The sequence below is a fragment of the Thermobia domestica genome, chromosome 2, assembly GCF_964235325.1.
Source record: "Thermobia domestica chromosome 2, izTheDome1.hap1.1, whole genome shotgun sequence".
NCBI lineage: Eukaryota > Metazoa > Arthropoda > Insecta > Zygentoma > Lepismatidae > Thermobia > Thermobia domestica.
Window position 1 is genome coordinate 85,579,301 of NC_137455.1, and position 12,802 is coordinate 85,592,102.

A 12,802-nucleotide genomic window follows, 5' to 3' on the forward strand; every position below is an offset into this window, starting at 1 on the left:
TTTACCATTTTTCTTTTGCTTGTTTTTGATAAGTGAAAGGACATAATCAAGTGCAATTTACCACAGTGCTGCCAGAATAACATTTCTCCCAAAATCTCATTAATTACGACGCCATTAATTTGTTCCGCCACCTATGAATTTCGAGGTCGGTTCCTTCACATTATTTTGTGCGTGTTTTGTGCCGTTTTGTGCCCCTATTCCCGCGTTTTGTGTGTAACCAGAAGTTGGTCAAAATGGACCTACAAATATGGCGGAACAAGTTAATGCTGTTCCGCCATCATCGAATTTCGAGGTCGCTTCTTTCGCATCGTTTAGACCCTTTCTATTTCAACTGTGGCCTTGTTGGCGCTACTGTCGATATGTGATTTCCCGTACCTCCCTTGAAAGAGGAGGATAACATCCTTGAGGGATAAGTCGCTGCGACCGAATCTTTCAATTGTTAAAATACATGCGGAAGCGTTGCCACAATGAATTATTTCACGGGCTTCGGTGTGGTCTGTCTTATTAGCCACTCTAAGTAGCCTATGATCTTCACTCGTCAAGACCAAGCGACTGAATGACAAATTGGCAACATAGCTGAGGTCATTTACTTCTTTTCCCTAAGCAAAGGGAGGGTTTTATCCGTTGGGCCGAAGTATAGTTCGCATAGTTTCCGAGGGCACAGGTGGAATAGACAGGCTCTAGTTCATGTTATGTGCCGCTTTGTGCGCCTACTTCCATGTTTTATGCGTCATCGGAAGTGGGTCAAAATGAGCCTACAAACATAGCGAAACAAATTAATGCTGTTCCGCTACTATCGAATTTCGAGGTCGTTTCCTTCACATCGTTTTGTGCGAGTATTTTCACGTTTTGTGCGTCACTGGAAGTGAGTCAAAGTGGGCCTACAAATATGGCGGATTAAGTTAACGTTGTTCCTCCACCATCGAATTTCGAGGTCGTTTAATTCACATTGTTTTGTGTGTGTTTTGTGCCATCTGTAGCATTCAAGTTAACGAGGTGGGGCCATTTCAAAATTTGACCAATTCGATCACCTGTAGTGCTACATCTTCAAATTCGAATTTTAACTACCAGAACTTTGTCCATTCTTCGTCCATGTTTGTCCACCGAAGGGAAAAATTTGTACCATTCAAATAAACGAGAGAGGGTGAATTCAAACTATGGCCACTTCGATCATCTGTAGTCTGACATCTTCCCATTTGAATTTTTACTAGCTCAGAATTTTGTACAATTTTTCTTTATTTTTGTCCACCAAAGAAAAAATGTACTATTCAAATAAACGAGGGAGAGCCAATTTAAAATTTGGGACACTTCGATCAGCTGCAGTGCTACATCTTCAAATTCGAATTTTAATCAGCTCAGAATTTTGTCCATTTTTAATCTATTTTTGTACCACCAAGAAAGATTTTGTATCATTTAAATCAACCGTATGCAACAGCCGGCCCGTGGGCCATATGAGGCCCACCTAACCCTGTCTTCCGGCCCGCTGGTCAGTTATTGAAAACAATAATTATACAAAACGTATTAATAGTGAACTGGAAATTTTCCATCGATCATACAGTGCGAAACGTGGTAACGCCCTGAAGACAAGCACTTGGCAAGCGCAGGTACTTGGGAGAAATTTCCCTTGGTATAAGGATTGCTAGATGTACCGACAAGGTTCTACCAGGGCCGGCGCGAGGGGGGGTCGAGCCGTGCCACCGCCCAGGGCGGCAAGTCTAATGGGCGGCAAAAATTGAAAAGGAAAAGAATACTATCAAAATATAATGCTTCGTAATGGGCCGACATGGAAAAATAAAATTGTGTTCATCTAAGAATATAATTGAACTTACTTCACTCACATTTAGGAAAATACTCAGAAAATTCAAAACATTTTTCCTCATTTTCAATTATCAAAGTACTAGCCACAGGTATCGTTCAATATTTCCCTTACAGGGACGTAGATAAGATTTTCAGCTAGGGTGGATAAGATTGTCAATATATATATATATATATATATATATATATATATATATATATATATATATATATATATATATATATATATATATATATATATATATATATATATTATCTATTCAATAATTCAACATTGGGCCATACTAAAGGAACATATTAGCAATCTCACTTTAAAACCATTAAGCACCACAAGGTGCGAGAGCCGAATTGATGCTCTGACTCCATTGAGATACGAGTCCCTCGTATCAAACAAGGAAAGTTTATGATGCCTTACTTCAAATAATTAACGGCAATAGAACAGATAGAATGGTCACCGTCGATGCTCTGTGTATAGCAAACCAGTTACATAACTTTCCTTTCCTTTACTCACTAGTTATTTGGTATGATTTTTTACTCCACATAAACATAGTAATTAAAAGTCTCCAAAGCACTGATTCTCGTGTGTTAGATGCAGTTGGGGTTTCTTGATAATATATCTGAATACTTTGAGAGGAGAAGAAATGATGCAAAGTTTCAATCTTACTTAGTTGATATGATGGAGTTGTCATCAGCATTAGACGTGGATGACCCATGGATAGGAAATACAGTGCAAGCTCGAAGTCGAAAGAAAAACACAATTTCAGTACGAGCCTGAGGATGAAGCTATTGAAGATCCACAAACAAGATACAAGAGCGATTTTTATTACAAAGTTCTAGACGTGATTTTGTTAGTTTTAAGAGAAAAGTTTGAGCAACTTAAACATCACATCGAGTATTTCGATTTCCATTACGATATAAGTAATCTTAAAGATATGACACCTGAACTTTTGTTTGAAAAGGTACTGAACTTGCCGGCATTTTAACACACGAAGAATCGAAAGATATTAACCCCAGTGATTTGAAAGACGAACTTAAAGTGTTATCCGCTATAGTTAAGCGTAAAAGTTCAACAAAAGAAACTTTGAAATTAATTAAGGAACATGACTTTACTCCCAATGTTAGTGTTGCACTTAGGATTTTGTTAACCTTACCGGTAACCGTGGCAAGAGGAGAAAGAAGGTTTTAGAAATTTAAGCTTATTAAAAACTATCTACGTCTTCCATGTCTGAAACACGCTTGAGTGGCCTAGCGATGACATCAATAGAACACGAATTGGCTGAAACATAGGACTATGCGAATGTTATAAAGAAATTTGCTCATATCAAAGCAAGAAAAGTTTCTTTCAATTAAGGTATGTTAAATTCATGTATCTCTATTGTGTTCTATCACTATAAGGCTTAGGCTAATCACTTAGTTTTGCCGTAATATCTGATTCACTATTATTTTCATGCTCCATACTCTATTGGCAGTGGCGTACTTACGATTTTGTTTCGAGGAGGGCTTTGCTAACTTTCGGGGGGGTGGGCTTTGCCTGAAAATGTGAAAATTCTGCAAGATATATCATATACTTTACTATAGTAAGTAAGATTTCGGGGGGGGGCTTAAGCCCGGAAGCGCCCCCTAAATGCGTGAGCCCCCTAAATACGCCACTGTCTATTGGAAACACCAATGGCGTGGGAGACCCGGGGTCGATTCCCGGCGGGAGCTCACGTGGTTCGGATTCCACGTTAATCGGTAGGTCCACATCTCATATAGCCTCGCTGACGAAAGGGACGCTAAACTAAAAATCAACTCAATCAATCAACTCTATTGGAAACACCTTTTGATATAAAATAAGCTTAAAAATTAAAATTCTTAGTCGTGACTAAGGCATAATTTTTATTTTGTTTTCTGTATGTTCTGCTGTACATCACAGATATACAGTGAAATCGATCATACTGAATATTGTGACATGTATGGAGTCATTTAAATATTGCGTAAGCATTCGAGAGAGGTAGTTCAATTTTTTGTTTACTTTTCCATTTCATACGTTTTTAAACGGAGCATCCTACTTTTTCGTGACACTTGAAGGTTTTTTTTTTTGTCAAAATAAGGTTACGGATTAAAGGGGCGGCATGTGAAAGTACCGCCCAGGGCGGCAAAACTGCTAGCGCCGGCCCTGGGTTCTACATACATTATTCTGCTCCTCTTTAGTGAGTAAATATTTTGATTACCAGTATAACAGTTGTTTTGTGTTATTGTGATGTAAATTACGATAAACATGTTCCATCATTTAATACTATACTATCCAATTGTCGTAAAAATTATATACCTATAGTGAGGACCGCGACGCCATTTAGTGCTCTGGATTGGCCCGCCCACTGTTCCAAGTTGCACATCTCTGATTTAAATAAACGAGGGAGAGCCGTTTGAAATTTTAGCCACATTGATCATCTTTAGTGCGTTATCTTCAAATTGGAATTTTAACAAGCTTAGAATTTTGTCCAATTATACATTCTGGTACCAGTAACAAAACGTTTTGTGCCATTCAAATAAGCAACAAGGGGTTATTTCAAAATTTGGCCACTCCGATCATCTGCAGTGCGACATCTTCAAATTCGAATTTTAATTAGCTCAAAACTTTGTCCAATTCTTGTACATTTTTGTATCACCAAGTAAAAATTTTGTATTATTCACTTAAACCAGGGACGGTCATTTTAAAATTTGGCCAATTCGATCACCTTTAATGAGACGTCTTCAAATTCGAATTGTAACTAGTTTGGTGGTAGGAAAATATTTTTAAAATTGGCAAAATTCTAACCTAGTTAAAATTCGAGTTTGAAGATGTTACACTACTGTAGATCTAAATAACCAAAACTTTGAAATGACCCTCCCTCGTTTATTTGAATGGTAAACGTTTTTTCTCCGTCTGACAAAAATAGTACAAAAGTTGGCCAAAAAACTAAGCTTGATAATATTCGAATTTGAAGATATCGCACTACAGATGATCGATGTGGCTAAAATTTCAAATAGCCTTAACTCGTTTATTTATATGATACAAATTTTTTCTTGGTGCTACACAAATGTACAAGAATCGGACTAAATTATGACCTGGTTAAAATTCGAATTTCAAGATTGCCGCACTACAAGTGATCGAATTTTCCAAATTTTGAAATGATCCTCACTCGTTTATTTCAATGGTACAAATTTTTTTCTTGGTGGTAAAAAAAACGTACGAATATCTGAGCTAGTAAAAATTTAAATATGAAGATGTCGCACTACAGGTGATCGAAGTGGCCCAAATATGAACTTGCCATCCTTTGTTAATTTGAAAGGTACATTTTTTTCTCGCTAGTACAAGAATGTACAAAAATTGACCAAAGTTCTGAATTAGTTAAAATTCGAATTTTAAGATTCACGATAAAAGTGATCGAAGTGGTCAGATGTTGAAATGACCCTCCCTCGTTTATTTGAAAGGTACATTTTTTTTTCTTCTGGGGACAAAAATGGACAAAAATTGGACAAAATTCTGAGCTAGTTACAATTCTAATTTGAAGATGTCGCACTACAGGTGATCAAAATGGCCAAAATTTTGAATTGGCTCTCCCTCGTTTAATTGAATGGTACATTTTTTCTTGGGTGAACAAAAATGGACAAAAAGTGGACAAAATTCTGAGCTAGTTAAAATTCAATTGTGAAGATGTTACACTACAGATGATCGAAATGGCCAAATTTTGAATTGGCCCTCCCTCGTTTATTCGAATGGTATAAATTATTCATTCGGTGAACAAAAATGGACGAAGATTGGATAAAATTATAAGGTAGTTAAACATCAAATTTGAAGATGTCTTACACGTGATAGCAGTTGCCAAATTTTGACACGGCCGTACCTCGATATAATTTGAACGGTACAAAGTTTTTTCTTAAGTGGACAAAAATGGACGAAAATTAGTAAAAGAAAGCACGCAAAAAACGATGTGAAGAGCACAACCTCGAAATTCGATAGTGGCGGAATAGTGGGTCATTTTCGTCCCACCTTGGTGACCCACCATTTTGACCACTTCCGGTGACGCACAAAACGTAGAAATAGTCGCACAAAACAAGCACTAAACGATGAGAAAGAAATGATCTCGATATTCGATAGTGGCGGAACAGTGGGACATTTTCTTCCCATCTTGGAGGTCCATTTTGACCTACTTCCGGTGACGCCCAAAATGTGGGAAGAAGCGCACAAAACGACACAAAACACGCAGAGAACGATGTGAATGAAACGACCTCAAAATTCGTTGGTGGCGGAACAACATTAACTTGTTCCGCCATTTGAAGCGCATTTTGACCCACTCCCGGTGACGCACCAAACGTGGGAATAGGGGTACTAAAAGGCACAAAACACGCACTAAACGATGTGAAGGAAACAACCTCAAAATTCGTTGGTGGTGAAACAAGTTAATGACGCTATTGATTACGTTTCACGTTGTCTTGGAATCCTGTGAACTATTTTTTAAATAATAGCTGTATTTAGTTTGTAATAAACAAAATAGTTTTTACATACAGTTATTAAAATTAAATAATAATGTTTAAAAAGTAGTTCAGGAAGTAGTTCTCAAACACAAAAACACAAATTTTAAACGACAATTTCTAAATTTGTAAAGAACCAAAATATAAACATAATACTGTCCTTGACTGCTTTCCAAGTAGACTACGCAGAAATCTTACCGCCTTTGTTCAACATTTTCCTTCTCTCGTCTGGAAGAACATTCAAGTGTGTATTCTTTCCATATTTTATCTTTCATTTCTGTAACAGCAATCTTTATTTTTTCTTTTATTGAAGCCATATCTGCTGTTGACTCTTTTGTTGGTTGCATTTTCCTTCGAGAGAGAAAAAAATCAGTATAGCCAGGTAATACTTTCCGAAATATCTTAACTGATTTTTTCAAGAAAAGACTAAAATACTTATAATAGTTCTTAAATTATTTTTTCTGCTAAGTAGTAATATAATGGTATTATAACTGGCAATGATTCTTTTAGAATATGTTAAAATAAGAACATAATAATTCGAAATTAAATGTTTTTGCAGTATAATGAATTTTGAATAGGGATTTTTCTATTTCTTTTTTTAATGGTAGCACAGAAATTCTCTGTTGTTATCACGCAAGTGTTATTTATTCAATGTTCGTACAAATAAAATTTTCCTCTAATAATATTGAATTTTTCTGTATTTGCAATTTAGAATGTGGCATAATCTCTAAATGTTTTTAGAAATGGATGAATATAACGAAACAGAAAGATCAAAAATGAAATTTTCTGAGAAAAGAACCTCAAAATCAAATTATCTATTTTTTTAAACACCAAAATTATTTTGTACCCCCCTCAGAAGTCTGTCCTGGATCCGCCCCTGACACAGGGGGAAACCAGAATTTAAAAAAGAAAAAAAAACGTACTGGAATGTTCCAACATGGAGAGTTTACATATTTGAACATCCATAATTACTAAACTATGTAAGATTACTCATACCGTTAACCATTAGTACATTCATTCATTTGGCCTACATGTGAAATATATGTCAAGGGAAATGTATAAATATTCTTCACAAATAATACAAATGAGATTATAAGATAGGTATAGAAGTTCAAGAAGACAACTGTAATTAATTTGCGAATTTCTGACACTTGTATCATTGTATTCACCCCAGTAAGTTTGTAGCTAGGGGGGGAATTTTCTTCCCAAAATAAAAGGTGAAAGGATTCCCCTTCCCAGGATCTCATATTCTGCAAATACGATTCAATTATTCAACACGTTTCCTTTCCAAATTATTTCCCTGGAAATTGCTGAGTGACACGCTTGCGCTGTTCACGAGGTTTCCAAATGATTGCGTCACAATCCACGCTGGTTCTTTCTTACAGATTCTTATAATACTCAGGAATGTTCCTTTCCCAGAAAGCTTTTTAGAATCAATTAAATTTACATTTTTTGTATCACAGCTTTATATTCAAAACAGTTCATGAGTTTGTTACTTATAAAAAGAAGTTATGTTCTGCCATCTATTGATCAAGTCTGTACTCTCGTGCTTGTGTTTTTCCTTTTCATCAACAGATGGCAGATCAACCAAGAATTCCAGGGTCGGCGTATTTATTCAAACACGAATGTCCGCTTCACCTTATCCGAGACATTCATAAGTGACTTACAATGATAATTGTGGACCTCGGGATCAGTAGCGTAGCTAGAATTTTTTTCAGGGGGGCCAATGAAGGGCCCAAGATAATTTTGAGGTGGTCATCTCCAATGAATGAAAAATTGCATTTACATAAATACATACATACATATTATATATATATATATATATATATATATATATATATATATATATATATATATATATATATATATATATATATATATATATTATATATATCTTATCGTTGAAAATGTAAGAATTTACTACTTCAAACAACTAGGATACATTAATACAGGGGGGGGGGCGATTGGGGCGATCGCCCCCCAGAAGAGGAAACTTTTATTTTATATATAAATAAAATATATAGTTTATTTTTTGAAGCTCTTAAAAGTAGCTCTAAGTAGCAGTATTACAACCCCCCCCCCAGAAGTCCGTCCTGGATCCGCCCCTGCATTAATACAATTGATTTCTAATATAAGTAGTTATTTAATCGCTGCCTTTAAAATAGACTATGTGTGGCTGGTTGATTTAAGTGGAAGCAGGGAAATACACTTTTACAGGTCAAGAAAATGACTTATAGGTTCATGCCTCTACTTTCTATTCTTGTGGGCACCAGCAAACTTATCAACAACTTCTTCAAGATCTAACGATTTAGCAATTTTCTTCAATATAAAGTAATCACAAGCTTTTCAACCTATCATCAATCATTGAATTGCCTATATGTCTTTAATGTTTTCAAACATGAGAATGACCTTTCACATGTAGCATTAGAAACTGATATAGTGACAGAGATGATATCTAGCTTGTAGGTTTCTAGGAATGCGTTTTTGTAGACGCAAAGATCAACGAAATTCATCAAGAAATCAACTTTGGTTTTCTCTCGTCTTCATACAATTTACTTGTGTTTCGGAGGATTTTGAGTTCATATTTGAATATTTCCAGATCATTTCCACACAGGCCGGTAGCCAGCCCAAAAATGTAGAGGGGGCCCGGCTGAAGTTGGGAGGGGCCCGATCCAACCATTTATAGTTCATCACCATATTATAGTGCATTTGGAAGCCTACCGTGAAAATTTTAGGGTGGGGGCAGCAAAAATTTAGGGGGGGCCGGCCCCCCTAGACCCCCTCTGGATACAGACCTGCTTCCACAATGCTGAGCCATATGCTCCACAGTGTTGTAATATAGAAAATTTTCACCTCTTGGATGTAGAGTGGTGATTGATCTAATGGTTTTGCTACATGATCCAAAGGTTTTTCCCGTCTCAGTGATTGGCTTATCAATAGTAGGCAGAAAAATGTCTCTTAGAATATTATCTTTAGAAAATTCGTTTTCTGCCTCCAATGAAGGAAGAGATTCATCCAAAATGAATATGTGATATTTCGATGGCGAATGTCTAGTTCGTTTCCAGGAGAAACCCCTATATTCTATCTGTTTCTAGCTCTGGAATTTAAAGACCGTTTTCTTTGCCTATCAACAAATATTCTTGATAAATTTGTTCGAATGTTGTTCGTTGAGAGTCATATTCTCCAGACCTTATCTTCGACAGCGTTTGAACTAGTGAATCTACAAGAATCAAACCTTCCGACATGTCTGCATCTACTTGAGACAAAGTGAAGATCAAAGTTACAGCATGGCAAGACCAGAAGATAGTCGAGAAGGAAAACCAGCATCAGTAGTATATAGTAGGTGTTGGTAGTATTTAGTATCTTAATTTTCTCGAACCGCAGAGAGAATGACAGAAATAATAAAAACTCCTGCTCTCTTCTTTTACTATATATTAAACAAGACGGCTCGATATTATTTGATAATAATAATAATAATAATAATAATAATAATAATAATAATAATAATAATAATAATAATAATAATAATAATAATAATACCAAATTATTTAATGGATGGTATGCATTTGTTCTGTGTCGCCAGAATCGATGGAAATTAATTACTTAGTGTACGATGTCTTCTTTCGTCCAACACGAGTGTAATGTTTTACTGCAATGCATGCTATTTGTAAGTAAGCATCTCTTATTTTAGTATAACTTTCAACATCGAAACGAATGAGAATGTCGGCTGATTTTGCCTTTATTCTGGTTCTTTGTCTATAACAAAGAAGATAGCCAGATAAGGAACAGAGGTTAAAAGAAACGTTCAAATGGTGAGGTCAATGCATGCATCTTAGACTTCAATGAATGAGATCTTGCTGTGCTACAAACAAAAACGAGCCTGGAATTTTTTTTTTCTCGGAACGCAGACCATTGCAACATACGGTATTCTGCAGTTAGTAACTCTGTTGTCGAGAGGTGTTTCGGTAGTAGTTTCCCTTGTGGCTACTATCAACTCACCGTTTGTCGACCTATAGCATTATCACCCTGTGGGGAGGGGGGCACTAGGGGGCCAAGATTTTGAGCAAGGGGGCCTGGCCCCCAGGCCCTTCCTTGGCTACGTCACTGCTCGGGATATATTGGAAGTAGTGAGATCAGCATCACAGGCCGTCCGCTTTTATCTTCTAAGTTGCTTCAGGTATCAATTTGACCAAGATGGGATGAATTAAATCCCTGGGGTTCACTGTGGGTGACGATAGAACAAGAATAATTCATGTTTCGACTGGGAATAGAATCCAGTCCATCTGGTTCGTAACCAGTACTTCCACTTTCGATGTCCTCCCGAATTTATTTATACATATTTCTGGGCTTTACCTGTAGCTATAGCCCGTCACGTATGAGGAATTACGTCCCTCGACGAGCACACTATCCGCGAAAGGAGGGAGTGGTCTGGGATCTGTATATTAGGTAGCATTCCGGCATTTGCCTGGTGTGAATGAAGAAAACACAGAAAAAAACTCACACAGAAAGGTTGGCCTGAAAGAACTGAAAAACTGTTACATCTTTTACATTGAGTGTCCCAACTGAGAATTGAACCCGAGACCAGTAGCACGACAGAGGGTCAGCGACTACGCTACGTGGAGCCATATGTCCCGATATTTACGAAGACACGTGTCAAGTGTGGGAAATTGCATGCTACAGTGAAATTTATAGAGTTTCGTCGACAGTAGTTTACTACTAGAAGGACCACTGTTACCAACTTTATCTAAGTGAAGTAGTGAGGCAAAGCCCTAACAATTGCCGGTGCAACGCGTTTGATGTTCGTTTATAATACTTATTACTGAATACTTAAATCACCCTGTTATTCATTTTTTGTATTTGTGTATATGAGATATATGTATTATAAAATTTCAGATTAACAACAAAATTATTATCATTTTCCCTCCTTTTGTTAAAATCCAATTTCGTTCAAAAAGTAGAAATAATTTAAAATTAAACTTATTAAAACAACTAGAAATGTACAGTACACGGCATTTTGGAGATAACTTGAGCCCTTGAATGCAGAATAGGAAAGGGTAACTGAAACGAAGACTAAAGTGATCATCATCTATATACAAGTATTAAAATGCTAGGTTTATATGTTTGTCTTCAAAGAAAAGTGTATATGTTTGTCTCCAATCCTTTCAACAATGAGATTTCGAAAACCATAAGTGCTACAAACGTGCCGTTTTCACTGCCGACTAAAATTTTGTGTAGATTGTCCAGTTCTAATTGAATATTAAAAATAAACATTGCCATTATTTCTTTCTTACATGTTAGGGGTACACTGGAAGTGTTCAAATTGTAAAAAAGTAAACCATCATATCCTGTGAGTTAGTGTTTTTGTATATCTCTATCAAAGGGAATTCGAGGTCGTCATCTTCCTTACCGCCGTGCAGTCTCATCAAGAATTTTTCTCCTGTAGCCATTATAAGGAAAATTATAATGTAGCCCGTGACATGAGATCTTTATTTATAGTTAGAATGTAGACTTTAAAATTAAGAAAAAAAGCGAAAAAACGTTTAGAAGATGAAAATCCATGTATATTTGTCCAAGATATAGGAACAGCTGTGAGAGAGTAACGACTTGTTGTGCCGCCATCTTTAGACGCCATTTTGAAAGTAAAGCCGGCATGGGATCGATGGGGACTTTAGTATGTTTTAAGGTTTAATTTGAAATACCGATACTGAGAAATTCAGCTCTCATTTAATTAGTCCTATATCAAAGCATATCTTTCCTGGGCTAAATGAAAAACGAACGATAAGCATTTCTCCAGGCTGAGATGAATCTTTATTGTTTTGAGTGTCTTGCCCAATGAACACCATAGATCACTGACATTATAATTAATTGTATGTGTAATGTATTTGCTTATTACATACTATATGCAAAAAGAAGAAAACAATGATCATACATGAATTAGAAACTCCAATTGGAAGTAGGCTCAAATTTTGCAAACGGTGTGAGATATTGAAAAATAATCAAAAAAATTTCCCTTTTATGACACCCCTTGCCAATTTTTATCAAGACGTCTTTCACTTCGGTCTGTAAAGGGACATGTACAGATGTGAGAAATAACAAGGAGATTCATGCCGATATGTAAATGATGCGCTGTGTAGAGGAAGCAAGTTCAGCTAGTATCATTATGATAGTTATCAATATTTTATGTGTAATATACCTTTGTTGAAAACGAGAGAACTAATAGGTTGACTGATTTCAAGTTACCAATTTCAACCTAATAATAGGATCTTCTTTTAAAGGACGTTACCCGTTCATGGCCCTCAGAAGGACAGAACCAGTTACTGCTGCACCAAAGAGCCCCGAAGAGAGTGAAGGCCCTGCAAAACGAACTGGTGTACTACATATAAGCAGCTCGGGGAAGCATAAGGGTATGCCACATTTTCTAACTTTAGAGTAAACAGGGAAATTTCAATATTCCTATGCAATTCAATGCAATGACACACGTCAAATAAGC

At 36.4% G+C, this 12,802-nt stretch overlaps 1 protein-coding gene across 1 annotated transcript in view; it reads right to left on the reverse strand.

Annotated features, from left to right (window-relative positions):
* mei-W68 (meiotic W68) overlaps nt 1-12,802 on the reverse strand; it is a 101,202-nt gene that overhangs the window by 50,249 nt on the left and 38,151 nt on the right. Inside the window, exon 2 of the mRNA XM_081743557.1 lies at nt 6,511-6,663. Coding sequence (XP_081599683.1) covers nt 6,511-6,663 — 153 coding nt within the window. The remainder of the gene's footprint in view (nt 1-6,510; nt 6,664-12,802) is intronic.